This window comes from Esox lucius, chromosome 3 (assembly GCF_011004845.1).
Source record: "Esox lucius isolate fEsoLuc1 chromosome 3, fEsoLuc1.pri, whole genome shotgun sequence".
In the NCBI taxonomy this organism is placed as follows: domain Eukaryota; kingdom Metazoa; phylum Chordata; class Actinopteri; order Esociformes; family Esocidae; genus Esox; species Esox lucius.
The window spans coordinates 20698650-20714817 of record NC_047571.1 but is presented as its reverse complement, the minus strand read 5'-3'; the positions used below and the strand labels follow the sequence as shown (position 1 = coordinate 20714817).

The 16168-nt window shown below is 39.9% G+C and overlaps 1 protein-coding gene and 1 long non-coding RNA gene across 5 annotated transcripts; both read left to right on the top strand.

Annotated features, from left to right (window-relative positions):
• Positions 1-107: 107 nt before the first annotated feature.
• On the top strand, positions 108-9718 carry LOC105020313 (Golgi reassembly-stacking protein 2). 3 transcript variants are annotated; one of them, XM_020044128.3, is made up of 10 exons: positions 108-177; positions 2651-2737; positions 3044-3247; positions 5454-5540; positions 5659-5789; positions 5878-6013; positions 6394-6517; positions 7020-7106; positions 7208-7303; positions 8645-9718. In XM_020044128.3, exons 3-10 carry the CDS (start codon positions 3104-3106, stop codon positions 8959-8961), a joined length of 1122 nt encoding a protein of 373 aa, XP_019899687.2. In that variant the 5' UTR covers positions 108-177; positions 2651-2737; positions 3044-3103; the 3' UTR covers positions 8962-9718. The 3 variants fall into 3 exon arrangements, with proteins under 3 accessions (XP_019899687.2, XP_012994926.2, XP_012994927.2); XM_013139472.4 differs by lacking the exon at positions 108-177 and adding an exon at positions 754-971; XM_013139473.4 differs by lacking the exon at positions 108-177 and adding an exon at positions 756-971 and having other exon boundaries at positions 2651-2731.
• Positions 9719-10739: 1021 nt separating this feature from the next.
• LOC105020296 lies at positions 10740-15590 on the top strand. 2 transcript variants are annotated; one of them, XR_002196219.2, is made up of 6 exons: positions 10740-11032; positions 12791-12864; positions 13072-13126; positions 14943-15076; positions 15170-15203; positions 15353-15590. It is a non-coding gene; the product is annotated as an uncharacterized LOC105020296 (long non-coding RNA). The 2 variants fall into 2 exon arrangements; XR_828709.3 differs by lacking the exons at positions 10740-11032; positions 12791-12864; positions 13072-13126 and adding an exon at positions 14317-14339.
• Positions 15591-16168: the final 578 nt, after the last annotated feature.

Below are 16168 nucleotides of genomic sequence, written 5' to 3'. Positions count from 1 at the left end.
GTACAGCAGAGTTGTAACAGTAAACACCAACCGTGGCACGGGACTGCTTGGTTTAGTTTGCACTGTGAATCCGTATAAATATAAATAATAACGAAAATATTAAAATCGCCAGATGTTCAGCTGTGTATATCGGGTCTGAAGACATTTCAGAAACTTCTGCACAAATTTCAGAAAACGGTTCGTACTCTTTATTTAACTATTATTTAAACAGGGAAATCAAGCTGAGAATAAGGTTTATTTTAAGGTTAAGCCCTGTAATACAGAAAGTGGATATAGAAAACAATGAAAACATGGATAGGTATCACACACATTAAGAAAACCAATCACAGTTCTCAGTGAGAAGGTCTTGTATCAGACATTTGCCTTTCAGGCACTAATGTTGTAACTTAAAGGCATTCCATAAATACAGGGAAAGGTAATCAGTTTGACCTAACTCAGAGTGATGTCTCAGTATCTACCGGACTATAGCAAATTTTTTGAGCTCGTCTGATAACTGCTGTCTTTCCAAAACATTTTTGTATTAAGATAGTTACGATTTTTCTGTTAGTTTAAATTAATGTGCCTTAAAATGTATTCGTTTAAAAACAAATTCTGATCAGTCTGACCGTTTAAGTAGGCTACTTATATGTTTAAGTAGGCTACTTATATGTTTGGTAAAATATATGTTCTATTGAATAAATGCAGGTAGGGACGTCCCAATTTTTTTCTCTATGCTTCTATTTGGCGTAACAAGACGTTTTGTTTGTCGGAATACGCACCCACTCCTGCGGCTGAAGAAAACTCCCATCAACCCTGTTTCCTGGTGGACTGCCACGTAACAATTCAGGCGACGTGTACCGGTTAGCAATTATCCCGGAGCAGAAAATATATTACTATAAATCCTAATAGAATATAAAAGCGGTGTTGTCATGGGGGGATCTCAGAGTGTTGAGATACCGGGAGGAGGATCCGAAGGCTACCATGTTCTTCGGGTATGTGTTTGGTTTTTATTTTCTGGTGTCTTCTAAGAACATTCGATACCTGTTTAGCTCATTAGCATCTGGTGTTGTTGCGGGGAGTGGTCTCAGTAAAACACAATTATTATGGCATCACCGTCAACTTGAGGCCGGGGATGTTATTCAGGCCTATATGTAACTAATACTACTAATAAGCTGCTGTTTTAACACTATTTCCCCCAACGTTTGGGGAGTTGTACAACCTAAAGGTTTCCAAGTGTCACTTCACATGTTAGAAACGTATTTGTGTTGTATTTGTTGAATGTGTTGTTTGTAAACAAGGTTATTGTACATGTCAAAACAACCAGGTAGCTAACCTGCTATAATAAATGTGGTTTGAATGATTTAGTTCTAACAAGCTCAACGGTAAACGATACCGTTCTTAACTGTCAAAAGAATAGCCTGTGCATCCCGCAGTCATAATCCTCAGCATCAGTGAAACATGTCATAGCACTGGTCTACACATTGAATATCTTATCGCGATTTGTGTATCGGTTTGATCTAGAGACAGTCACAGACATTCTTGTACTACCGGTGTTTCGCATACCACCCTTCTAATTCTAAGGCTACTGATAGATGAGTTGGTAGAGGACTGAACATCGGTAAATTATTATACAGTAGGCCTCCTAAGACCTACATGTATTCAAGTAAGAGTAAAAAAAAAAAGTGTAGTCAGGCGAATTACTGAAGTAATAGTTATGAAAGAAATGTTTAGACCATATGATGAACTAAGGCAACAAACCACAAATGAACATAATGCCATTTATTTCAGCATTTATGTTAAAATTTTATTCGGCTAGATTATTCTGTGGCTTTTACTCAAATACATTCAGTTTACTGTTGACAATATATTGTTTATATGTTATTAATACTGGGTAATTAAATAGCTGGAATAATAAAATAATTATGGGTAATAATAACGTGTTCTTGTTGACAAGCACACACGTATGTTACATATGTAAGCCCATTTCCAAGAATAAGAATTGTTCCACTAATCACATCAAATATATTACAAATATATAATTTTATTATAATTAATTGATTTGGTAAAATATAAGAGTAAAAAGGCACTGTATTGAATCCTACCGCTAATGTTTACATAACTGAATTTATTAAATAACACAACTTGTCTCCTTGTCCCTCACCGACTGAGTACGGGATAGTATTAGCTAGTCCATGGAGTTTTAGGTTGGGAACAGTAGTATCTCGAGTGTCTAAAGTATGAGGAGATTACAGGTCATTGCAAACTGATAGACGGCAAAAATGTTAAAGTAGGAAGTATCTCAGACACTTGGGACAAGTTTGTAGAAGTTAATATTTGAAACATTCACATAAACCATTAATTGCGGATGTCTGCTAATTTAGCTTTCATTTATCTTAGTAGTTTAGTAAGTACATATGTCCCCTTTAAATGAGTTAAGTAAAGGCTGTAATGCAAACATGTTCTTAAGTAGAAGTAACACCGTACTATACGCTCAATGGCTCCTACCTAATATTTTGAAGTACCTGTAGCACCGTACAACCCACCCTAGTTACTGCTAAGTATTGGCACAAACTGTAGTTTTATTACTGTTTAACTCTGTTCATGCCTTTCTGCGGCAGCTCTTTCAATGTGAAAACCGCGATTACAGCTCATGGTGTCTGTTTCTTCTTAGGTTCAGGAAAACTCTCCAGGACACCGGGCAGGACTGGAGCCGTTCTTTGACTTCATCGTCTCCATCAACAATGAAAGACTGGTGACTGTACACATGCTGTTGAATTAGCATGTTGAGAACAGACTACATTAACTTTGGAACTTTGCTCAGTTGACTGGTTGTTTTGTTTGGTTGATAGGCTGTCAGTTAAGCAATCAGAATGTTGTCTTTTCATCTGAACATATTCGACAAAAATAGACTTTCGGTTTACTCTAGATTTTTGTTGTTGTTGTTGATATAACCCAAACGCACACATCAAAAACCATACTGAGAATGAGAATGTTGTTTGAATGTAACAGTAATGAATGTTCATTCTACTCATAATTCTATAACTGGCCCTGTTCTGTGTTTCAGAACAAGGACAATGACACTCTGAAAGACCTGCTGAAGGCCAGCGTGGAAAAGCCTGTCAGGATGCTGGTCTATTCCTCTAAGACACTGGAACTTAGGGAGTCCACTGTCACCCCTAGCAACCTATGGGGGGGTCAAGGCCTGCTGGGCGTCTCCATACGCTTCTGCAGCTTTGAGGGAGCCAATGAGAATGTCTGGCATGTGCTGGTGAGTAGCCAATTGGTATGCCCAGTTTAGATTGTGACACTGTAACAGACAGGGAAAACTCTTAGTATCAGTGACCTAATTTATAAACTGTTCATACATACAAAATGTACCTGTCAATGTGCATATGCCTGTTGGTTTTCATATGCATATATGAAAATGTAAATGTACCTTATTGTGTTCCGCTCTCCAAAACTGTCGAACCGTCTGCTAGTGGTTACAATATTCAGAGTTGGGGAGTAACGGTTTACAAAACAGTAACTGTAACAGTTTAGTGACGGAGGAAGCGCTAGTTTAAATCTCTCCAGTCTCGGTTGGTTGGATGGCTGGTAAAAACAGAGTATATGTTCCATAATATTACCCAAGTCATATAAAATGACGCATATTCTCAGAACTATGATAGACAATAGGCCTACCTGGTGTTATCTTTTTCAAGTTTCAAGGTTTATTTGTCAAATGCAGGTTTATAATCACAGTTTATTTCTTTAATTGGCGTTTTCAAAATCCATCAATGGTGGCCTTAATAATCGCAGGTTACGTTCGCGCGGGTAAATCTTATTTCTATTAGGGTGTTCACGGTTGTAAATGGGCATTCGCGTGCCGGGGGTTACTGACAATGTTTTGACCATGTTGGTTGTGGAGAAAATCATCAGACTACTGCAGATTTAGTTTATGCGCGAAAAGCTACAGATATAACATTTTTTATACACAACAATGTTAATACCCTTTCGAGTTATTGGCATTTATTTTTCAACAATGTTTTGAAGCAATTAAAAACATGAATAAAACAAATAACAGAACAGGCTTAAGCATCATTAGATTTTGGGTTATGTTCAGAGAAAAAGTCAGATTCTGGAAGATCCGGGTTTATTGGATTAATTGGAATGACTGAATATCTGACAGACCTTTAGCATGTAATGTAGAGATGTAGCCCAATCATATTGAAGTAAAAAGCAATGGTTTAGAAACCCATTTCCAAAGGCACTGTATCCTACACAACCCATAAGGTAAAATACGATTTCTGTTTTTGGCAAGCTATGTAAACTAACATTGATTGATCCCCCAAAAGGTGTTCAGTTGGTTATAGGCTATTCCTGTTTGTTCTCCAATGCCTCTTAATATGAAAGTAATCTAAAAGTAATTACAAGCCTGATTACGTTACTGAGTTTGAGTAATCAAATGTGGACAGGTAACTTGTAACTGTAACGGATTACATTTAAAAAGTAACTTACCCAACCCTGACAATATTGTACTACAAGCTGGCAAGTAAGTATGTGGTGCAAATGGGGGATATGATATGAAGCTAATAAAAAAAAAAAAGACATGGAAGATGGATGATGAAGAATGCAGCCATTTGCTGTGAAAGAGAACATTTAACACTTCAAGACACGTTATTATCCGGAGCAGTTCCTAACCTTCTGACCATGATTGATTCATATTCCTGAATTAGGCACAAGGGGCGGCGCTAGTGGGTGACCAACGGTTGCTCGAGCAACCCCAAGAATTGGCAAAGCAACCCCATAGCAATCCCGGAAAAATACAACCATTATTTTCCTTTTTATTTGCATTGTTCCTCTTTTCCTTTTTCGCAGATAAATTGCAGTAACATAAGGGCGAAGCAACTGCTTAGAAAAAGCGAGCAACTCAGCAGCTAAACTACATCAGGAGAGGGAGACTAAAGCACTAGATAGACTTATCTTAGTTTGCATAATCTTTTCCATAGCTTTTAAATACATACCGGCATGTTTGAGACATACCATGTGGGAAAATCTAGCAATGTTGGTGTGCGCCCGCACAGAAACCTGATTAAGTTGGGAGAAAATGTTCTTCACACTTCACCTCAGAAGGTAGTATCTCGACCTATCAATATTTTGCAAGTTTGCACAACAAAATAACCTAACGTATTTTTCGATACGTCTAATATAGGCTAGCAGGCAACATCATAGCCTATTTGATCTTCCAGCCGTACCATGGCTGAACATAAAAACATATCTATTGATCATGTGAATATTAGACTTTTGCACAGACCTACAGAGTTAATGTTTTTGGAAATATGCAGTTTTACAAGAGATCTAACAGATTTCTAACAGGTAACATGTGTATGACGTTTTGCCAACAAATGGCACAGGCAGACATGGCGTGAATGAACACCTGCAGCCTATTAGGCAGCATGTGATTAACCAAGGGACCCCCTCTCTCTCTCTCTCAGGAGGTGGAGCCTAACTCTCCTGCAGCCTTGGCTGGCTTGCGTCCCCACACTGATTACATCATAGGAGCGGACACGGTTATGAATGAGGTGTGTACGCCAACACTACAATGTGATTACTTTTCTATGAGTTGAGACTGTAAGCTTCAGCATCTAGCCTGTAAGCATTTAAAAAACAAAGTCATCCAAGTTGATCCTCTCCTCTCAGTCAGAGGACCTGTTTTCTCTGATCGAGACTCATGAGGGGAAGGGGCTGAAGCTTTACGTCTATAACACAGACACGGACAACTGCAGAGAGGTGGTCATTACCCCCAACAGCGCCTGGGGTGGCGAGGGCAGGTAACCAACATGCAACACGCGCGCCTATGCACCCCGCAGTCTGACGCCCGACTTCATGTTAATGTTATATCCCGTACCCGTTTTCCAGTCTGGGTTGTGGGATAGGTTATGGATACCTGCACAGAATTCCCACGCGACCCTTTGAAGAGGGGAAGAAGATCAGTTTTCCAGGTCATATTCCCAGTGGTGAGCCCAACAGTCCGCTCAAGGACGGATTCACTGAGGTTAGTACCGACCAATCAGACCGCAGAACAGCTGCCTGGGCAGTCAGTTTATGCTATTTTGTAATTGTTTTATAATGGCTTTATATATTGGGTCTATAGAGCTGAAGTTATCAGACAGATTCTACAGCAATCACATCCTCAGGCTCGGATTGTATTTATCTATTGAAGGATTCTCTACTTGTGTGTTTATACAACTCAGGGAAGGTTATGAGAGGCTTATGAAGTGTGCGTGACTGTCCCTCTCAATGCAGAAAGCCAAAACCAAGTAGAAAGATGTTCATTCAAATAATGAAAGATTTGTTAAAATGCACTTTACCTTGCTTGTTCATACACTGCCTCTTTATCACCTCTCTATTGTCTCATTTGTCCTACACACTCAGGTCCAGCTTTCTGCTGTAACCCCACCCCCTGTCGTGCCTTCTATCTCCCCGGGGCTTGAGGATACGCTCTCCAGCTTGTCACTCAGCTCAGCTCCACCCTCCATCCACAGCGAGCTTCAGACGGGTAACTTATGTCTTTCTCATGCTCTAACAACATAATATCGTATCAAAGTGTTGTGAAATGTCTGGAATGGAAGTTTGACCACAGGGTTAAATTACAATTTCTAACTAATTTAATGCAATTCTACACATTCTGTTGGTGGGCAGGTATTTTTTGTTGCATTGACAACCCAATTAATTTCTAATTATAAAGTAAATAAAAGATGGAGAATTTATTGTTGTTGTTGTTGAATGCATGTTTAAGAAAATCTGGGGGGAATATAAAAAGTATTATGTGCTGTGGCATTTGTGTCAATAATATTTCATTGTATTTTATTACACCCCTAACGCATTTTAAATGTACCCCTATGCATATATATATATGCATTTTTTTTTTTTTTTTTTTTTTGTAAATACCTTTTTTAAATATATAATTCAATAAAATAAATTTAATGTATTAAAATACAAACCCCTAGACCAAAGTCTGAGAACCACTGGTCTAAAAATCTCTTCTGTCCATTTTCCAGGTCTACCAACCGTTCCCCTGCTGCCCACCTCTGACAGTTCCATGAATCCAGACTCCACAACTTTCAACCCTGCCACCACACTACCAGGTCAGCACTCTCCAAAATGATATTTTATGATCATTCTTGAAACTATCAAAGCTTACAAAAATATAGACAGTCTATTTACTTACATTTGTGTGCTATTGTAGGCCTTATGTCTCTACCAGGTGGCCTGCCCTCATTTCCAAACCTCCCCAACCTCAACCTCACTGCACTACCAGACCTCAGCGCTGTTTCGCTAGCAGGTAAGAGCAGGCTACCGCCGCCCAGGACCGTGGGGGAGTATAGGAGTCAGATGTTTAGTGCGGAAAGATGAATGAACTTAATTGTGTGACTGGATGGGACAGGTTCAGCAGTTATGAGGAGCAGGTAGTAGCCTACTAAGAAAAAGAAGAACTCATGGTCTTCCGTCTTGTTTCATCACCTAAAAAAAATAAAAATTATCAGCTGGGCAATAAAAAGTAACTAGAGCTGTTAATGGTTTAGGACAGTGGTTCCCAACTACGGTCCTCAAGTACCCCCAACAGTAGACATTTTCATTGTAGCTCCAGCCAAGCACAGCTGATTCAACTTGTCAACTAATTTTCAGGCTCTCATTGAGTTGAATTGGGTGTGCTTGTCCAGGGTTACAACAAAAATGTGTGCTGTTGGGGGTACTCGAGGACCGGAGTTGGGAACCAATGGTTTAGGATATAGGAGGGGAACCAAATCACAAGTAATTACCTTTCACTCTTGTGTATACCTCAAGTGCAAGATGTATATTCTCAATGCTCATAAGCTCTGATGATAGGAAATATTAGCAGTCTTACTGTGCAATGTAGATTTTCCCGGTAACAGCGAAAACATTGTATGTTAAAGTAGTACTAATCGGTTCTAAGTTTGTTTTGATATTTTTTTTATTTTAACCTTCAAAAATTGCACTAGCCATGAGCTTTTCAGTCTATATGATCTATCACAGAGCATAGACATACTTCAAGAACATAAGGGGAAACATTTTCTAGTATGGACATTACCATTGATGGCCTCTGCTATGCAATGCTGTATTGGATAAGTTGTTTTTGTACCTTTTTTAAAATTATTTTACATCTTTATATCTGTTTTTAAAAGTATTTAATCTTAGGGATTAATGGCTCACACAAAATGTGTAGATGTGTAGATTAGTGCTATATTGTTAGTTCCAGGAACCATACCTGCAGGAAGATGGTCATGGCCCATCTGAGCCCCATACATGTAGCATGTGTTCTTTATGTGGCAGCTAGGTGAATTGCAGCAACATTCAAATTAACATTCCCCCACTCGTGCGTATGTCTTTCTTCAACTGTTGGTTACCTAATTTCAATACATGCTGTTCTGGCTTCTGTTTTCCAATTGAATGTCTTCATCGTACAAATGCGCTTTCATATGCCCGCAATTATTTCTGGGAGTAATTTCTTTACACTATTACTGGATATTTGTTAAGGACTTTCTCATGTTACAATGTAAAAATTCTACATGTCGCTCCTTTAACATATTATGTATCAGGATTTTTATGTTCAACAAAAGATCTCTCTCAACTTCTCATTCCTGATCTCCTCCCTCTATTTCAGGTTTCCCTCCGCTTGCCCCTCTACCTCCTTTGAACCTCCCCAGTCTGGCCCCCCTGCCTCCACTGCCCCCCATGCTATCTCAGCTCCCCTCCCTGCCCCCCGGAATAACATCCCTCCCCCCCGTTGACCTCTCCTCCTTCACCCCCCTCACCCTTCCCACAGTCCCCCCCGCCCCAGAGCACACCCTCCCTAAAGCAACAGCTCCTTCTACAGTTAAAGGTAACAGCAGCAACATCACTGTCACAGAACCAGCCATCCCCTCGGAAACCGTCCCCAGGGAGACCACGGAATCACAGGCTGCCACGGAAACGTCGTAACACAGGAGTCTCAAATCCAAACCTACTGGTTTCTCTCTCTGTCTCATACTCTCTGTCTCGTTCTCTCTCATATTTATTTAGCTAGGACGAACGGAAGCAGCGGTGAGGTTGGCACACTCAGAAGGTAGTCATTTGGAAATGAGGAGCAAGAATGATGGACAGATGGGATGGAGTGGCTAGCTCTTCCTGTCCCATGCTCCCCCAGTTTCATAGAAAATTCCAATGGTATTCTGTACATCAAGTGGGATATTTTTATATAACCTCCCAAAACACTTAAGTAAACCCAGACATCTTTTAGTTCGACATTGCTTCTTATATACATATTTGTTAAACCGCTTGATGATTGTTTCTGTTAAGGAATGAAAACTGCATTATTTTGCACCACATTTGTGTTTTCAAATTATTAGGCATGTTTGTCCTTGTATGTCTCTATGCACCATCATTTTAAACCGGATTCTAAAAGTTTGAATACTGTTTGCTAGTGATAGGCACAAGATGGCCAAGTACGAGTGGACCAAAAGGAAAATACCATCAGAACTATGAACATTGATTATTTGTGGATCGGGAAGATTGAAGTAATTGATGAGGCATTTGGCTGAAGTGTGTTAAACGCTGTGGTACAGTCCTTTCTTGCATGGCCAGAAAAAGTTTTAAGGTGAAGGCGCAGTGCTGCTGTTCATCCATACAAGGGCGCTGTGTTACACCTGTGTGAAAAGAGACTATACTCGAGCAATAAAGCCAATGGAATTTTACACAACTATTTATGTGCGTCTTTTAATTTGTAAATATATGCAACTCAGCCTCCTGTAAAATGTTTGTAATGTTAGCATTTTCTAGAGTAACCTAGCTTAGTTGTTTTAAAAATAGCTTATTTCATTACACTGCTTGAATGTAAATAAATACAATTATTAAAGTAATGACGATTATAAACTTAAAACCTCACGAGGAAAGCACGACACAGCTATTGCATATCATTGGCGCATGAACGGAGCTAACAAAATCCTCTGCGTTCCACTGGGTACAACGCACAAAAAGAGCTGTTGCGTGGTCTACGGGTCGGAGCAAACAGTAATAATCTTAAGACATGGCATACAGTAGAACAGTAAGTAAATACACACGTTTGGGGAAAAAGTGGGTGATCGCGTGGGCAAATACCGAACCAAGTCGTCGGATTCGGACCCTGACTCATGTGTCTCCCAGATATGAAAACACTGGAACATAGCCGTGGCGAGACTCACCTTGGTTACTTCTTTTGAGGTTACGACAGTGTTGGAATTTTAGAATTGTAAAGTGGCGTACTCACATTCTCAGTGAAATACCTGGCAAGGCCAATTGTGTATGCCGTTTATGTATAAACTGTGCCGTGCTACAGCAGGCTTGCTTTGTTGAAATAACTGCCTCAGAACTACTGAATCACGTAATAAAGAGAGACAAATATTTTCTCCTACTTTAGTATTTGTGCCCTATTCCTCAATGGATTTTCAGGAGTATAAGGAGCTCGCCTCAAAGGCTGTCATGTTCGTTATCAGTGGTGCGAGAAGAGGTGCTGTACACTTGTGCTCTAGAGTCGCTGAGTTATTGCGCGAAAATCAACAGTAGGATACAAAAAAAGAATTGCTTTTTCTATCGCACAAATATCCACTGATATTATACCACTCATGTTTCTCTGTTACTTTGATATGCTCTGTCTGTATAAAATTTAACCATTCACTGTTTCGGTTGAGTTTCCCTGACCTTTGATTAACTCTGCTGGTGTGTGGTATCATTTAAAGTCTGCGCAGTATCGTAGAGGTCCAGCGGGCTCTTATAGAGGACCTGAGACCTCCGTGCTCATTGTCAACGGATGCAGGTGCTCATGTGGGTCCCACAGATTCCAGCAGATCCGCCACCAGCTCTAGCTCGGTAGACAAGAACAACTTTCAATGTCTCCCCTCCATTTGTCTGGCCTCCTCCCCCCAACTTCTCTCTCACCCAGCCAGCGTTTCCCCCAGTGTGTCCTCCTATAGCTCTGGGACGGGGCAGTCTGTCTAGTGCCTGCCTCCTTCCTCTGGTCACCCTTCAGAGCCGGCAGGTAGGTACGACATACATCAACATATAAACACAAATTATACACACTTGTTTTACTATGCAACCTTGTTTCCAAAAACGTTGGGACATTAAAATGGAAATAAAAACAGAATTCAAAGATGTGCAAATCGTTATATTCAATAGAAAATAGTACAAAGACAACATATTAAATGTTGAAACCGGTTTTTGTTTTATTGTTACTTGAAAATTATATGCCCACTTTGAATCTGATCTCAGCAACATGTTACAAAAAAGGTGGGACAGTGGCAACAAAAGACTGGACAAGTTGTATAATATAAAACAGAACTCACAGCTAGTTAAGGTTGATTGGCAACAGGTCGGTAACATGATTGGGTATGAAAAGAGCATCCCTGGGGGGGTGAGTCTTTCAAAAGTAAAGATGGGGAAGGGTTCACCACTCTGGGAAAGACTGTGGGGGCAAATAGTGCAACAATTTAAGAATAACGTTTCTCAACCTAAAATTTTAGGGATATCATAATCTACGGTATATAATATCATTAAAAGATTCAGAGAATCCAGATTAATCTCTGTATGCAAGAGACAAAGACAAAAACCAACATTGGATGGTCGTGATCTTCAGGCCCTCAGCTGGCAAATGCATTTAAAACAGACACGATTCTGTGGTGGACTTCACTGCATGGGCTCAGGAGCACATTTCCGAAAACCATTGTCTGGGAACACAGTTTGTCACTGCATCCACAAATGGAAAAGAAGATACCATATATAAACAAGATCCAGAAACGCCACCGCATTCTCTGGGCCTAAGCTCATTTAAGATGGACTGAGGCAAAGTGGAAAACTGTGGTCTGACAAATCAAAATGAAATACTTTTTGGGAAGTATGGACGCTGTGTCCCCCAGGCTAAAGAGGAGAGGGACCATCCGGCTTGTTATCAGCGCACAGTTCAAAGGCCAACATCCGTGATGGTGTGGGGGTGCATTATTGCACATGGCAGTGCAGTAAAATATTCTGGGTGCTAAACTGGCCTACCTGCAGTCCAGACCTGTCACCTCTTGAAAATATTTGGCGCATTATGAAACGAAAAATACAACAAAGGAGACCCCGAGCTGTTGAGCAGCTGAAATCCTGTATCTAGCAAGAATGGTTAAACATTTCACTTTCAAAACTACAGCAATTGGTCTCCTCAGTTCCCAAATGCTCTCAGAGTGTTATTAAAAGAAGAGGTGATGGAACACAGTAATAAATATGCCCCTGTCACAACTTTTTTGAAACATATTGCTGGCATCAAATTCAAAATGGCAATAGATTTTTCCAAAAACAATAACATTTCTCAGTTTAAACATTTGATATGTTGTCTTTATAGAGTTTTCAATTAAATATAGGGATTAAATTATTTGCACATCCTTGCATTCTATTTTTATTTGCAGTATACGCAACGTCCCAACTTTTTGGAAACTTTTTGTTTTCTGGGACCAAAGTGTATTACAATAGAAAATCTAGATTTTCCTCAACACACAAGTTAAAATTATTGGCAAACAAAAAACAGCTTTATCTCTGTCAGACACCAGCTGGCAAGACACCTGTGTCTGCGCAGCCAGAGAGAGAGGTGGGGTGACAATTTCACATGTAATAAATCTATTCATCCAATGGAAATCATGACCAAAATATGAACCCCCCCCCACAATGTTACCATTGTATTGTATTTAGTTTTAAATTCAGGCAATTATGTGTTAGAGCTAGGATCAGTTTACAAGGACAGAAAAACCTTTGTGTGTTTTAGTCAGGGGGAGAGAGAAGAGGAACCTGACGCCTGAGCAGAGGCGACAGACAGCTGGCCAAAAAGGCACAATGAAGGTTGAACTTTATTGCCTATGAAGATATGACTGACTTTAAAAAGCTGCTTTTCATGTTCATGTTAAATCTTGCAAGTTGGTCATTAATGTTGTCGATGAGTAGAAAAGAGAGAATGTTCACAAGAGAAGGATGAAAGGAAAAGAGACAAAAGAGAAGTGAATGAGGAGAGATTTCTTGCCTCAGACTGTCCAACCTCCTCATCCACAGTCCCAGCCTCAAAAGCACTGTCAACAGAAGGGCTTTACATCAGGACATCATCCAGGTATTTCAGGATACTATTTCACTGTAGTAACTGGAAATATAACATTGTGTGTCCATGCATGTACAGTTGTGCTCAAAAGTTTGCATACCCTTGGAGAATTGGTAATATATGTACCATTTGTAAAGAAAACACGAATGAGCAGGCAAAAAATATGTATTTTATTTCTTATGGGATTCACATTCAACTGTAGGTTATAACAGAATGGCACAATCATAAAACAAAACATGGCAACACTTTTTTTTGTTCTGATAACGTGCTGCATTTATCTTCCATACGTTTTTACAAGATTTCTCTGTGCTTTCAGAGCTCACCCCCCCCCCCCAAATAATTAGTGACCCACCACCATGCTTCACAGTGGTGATGGTATTCTGTTCACTATCGGCTTGTTGTCCCCTGTCCAAACATATCGCTTATGGTTGTGACTATAAAGCTCAATTTTGGTCTTGTCACTCCAAATTACAGTGTGCCAGAAGCTGACGTGTCAAGGTGTTGTTGGGGATATTGTTACCAGGCTTTTTTCTGGCAACTTGACCATGCAGCTCATTTTTGTTCATGTCTCATTGTATTGTGCTCCTTGAAACATCCACACTATCTTTTTCCAGAGCAGCCTGTATTTCTCCTGAGGTTACCTGTGGTGGATTTCTTTGTATCCTGAACAATTTACCTGGCAGTTTTGGCTGAAATCTTTCTTGGTCTACCTGACCTTGGCTTGGTATCAAGAGATCCCTGAAGTTTCCACCTCTTAATAAGTGATTGAACAGTACTGACTGGCATTTGCAAGTATAAACTGTCCCCTGTTCTGTTTAGTCTAATACTGTCTTTATAGGTTTTATGTTTTGTGTTCATGAGCCCTGTTTATGTTTTTCAAACAGTCTTTGTACACTGTATGTTACAGGTCTTTTTACACTCATTTGGGTTATGTAAGGCTTGTCACCTAGGACAACATTTTATAAAGTAAAAAAAAAAAGGCTTTGGATAACTTTTTAAATACTTTTTCATTCTTATAAAGTTCCATTACCTTGTTACACAGTTGTTTTCTGCTCCCCGTGGCTCAGTATCAAACCTGGTCAGTGCATAACAAACTAATTGATCATTTATACACAGACACTAATTGCAATTTAAAAAGCCACAGGTGCGGGAAATTCACCTTTAATTGCAATTGTCACCTGTGTGTGTCACCTTCTGTGTCTGTAACAAGGCCAAACATTCAAGGGTATGTAAAGTTTTTATCAGGGCCCATTTGGGTGATTTATGTTATCATTATGATTTTAAAAGGAGCCAAACAACTATGTGATAATAAATGGCTTCATATGATCACTATCCTTAAATACTATCCTTAAAAACATTTCATAATTTCTGCCAGGGTATGCAAACTTCTAAGCACAGCTGTAGGTTTACTAGGGGTGTGAGCATTTGCATGTTAACATTTTTAAACGACAACCTTAACATTAAGGAAAATACCTAACTGAAAACCAACAGCTCTGTAGTCACAGCCTAATAAGTATCGCCATAAACAAGTTATGTAAGTTCATGAGCCCTGTTTATGTATTTCAAATAGTCTTTGTATACTGTATGTTACACGTCTTGTTACACTCATTTGGGTTATGTAAGGCTTGTGGGTGTTTGTATTTATTTATATGACACCTAGGACAACATTTAATGAATAAAAAAAGAAATAAAAGTGTTGTCTAATTGAGAATACAAACGTTTTAGCTAAATAACTGGCCTGCGTGTTTTTGTTTGTCCTTCTCATTTTAAAATGTTATTTTATGTAAATTGTCCCATTTGTCACGCCCCTCAACTGTTTGCACATCAGGAGGAAGCAACGTCTGTGTGTAAATGACCGTGTGGTCATGGAGAGAAGGAGAGGAGGAACTGGAAGATTCATCGGACCACTGGACGACATAGACACTGCAGACATCTATATCGGAGGGGAACTGGACACAGCCAGTGAGTTTGTGTGTGCCTGTGCATGCACAAGTGTCTTTCATTCTTATCACCATGGTAACCAGGACAGCAACACCCGTTCCTATTTATTTGCAGGTGGAGAAAATGATGGAGGCCTCCACTGTATCAGGTACTTCACATGTGAGCCCAACCACAGAACATTCACCACCATCACAGGGATAAGAAAGCTAGTGTTCACTATACCCACAACACAGCGGACTTGTATGTAGTAGGCGGTGCTTTATAGTTGATGTCTAATATAATCAGTCATCACCACAGATCTCTCGGTCACCCCACTCCTCCAAAGCCCCAGACAACAACGGTAATGACTCTGGGTTGACTGCAGGGAGGGACGGCCTGGGTGTTGGGAGAGAAGGTGGCAAGAGACTCGGACGTACCTGGAACCAGATGGACATCAGAGCTCTCATTCATTCAGACCTAGGAGCACCAGTGGTCAACCCAGGACCAGACTGACAGAACTGATTAAGCACTTATCTAGGGCTGACAACTCTGACCTTAGGTCCTAGTTACACAAGTGTGGGAGACATTATGCGCACAAACAAAATGTAGCAGCTTTGGTTGGACTTGTAAGGCAATCTTTATTGCATATGAATGGCAAGACCTGACATTGCCTACGATCCATTTCTCTGATCTGACATGTATCTGTGCTGTATGTATCAGACATTAGTGAAACCAGTTTACAGTGTTGAGATCTGCTGTGGCTCATCTGTTACGGTCTGCCGTGACATTCGAACTAAGCCCATTCTGAAAGATATACGTTTTGTCATCCAAGTAACACTTTACTTAAAGTAACTGTCCAGTGCTTACTGATATGACATTTTTCCTACTCAATACATATTGTCTATGTTCAGCATTATTCTGATTGAAATGTGTTCCTGTGCTAATTGTGAATGCATTCATGGTAGACATTGCTTGTCAGTTTAATGGGAAATACATTAATTTTGACACACAAACTGTAACGCTTCAGCGATACAGATTGACTAGAACCCTTAGTATGTTATTAGGTGGCTTTTCTGTGTGGCTTTGGTTTCGGCGTATACCAATAACAGAATGTTATAAAAATAAGAATGAATA

What these genes read in the sequence shown, in the direction of transcription:
- LOC105020313 (XM_013139472.4), top strand. Translation starts at nt 909, where the DNA reads ATGGGGGGATCTCAGAGTGTTGAGATACCGGGAGGAGGATCCGAAGGC. An exon ending in CCACAGCGAGCTTCAGACGG is followed by an intron (nt 6,518 to 7,019) that starts GTAACTTATGTC and finishes TCCATTTTCCAG; the next exon opens with GTCTACCAACCGTTCCCCTG. An exon ending in CCCTGCCACCACACTACCAG is followed by an intron (nt 7,107 to 7,207) that starts GTCAGCACTCTC and finishes GTGCTATTGTAG; the next exon opens with GCCTTATGTCTCTACCAGGT.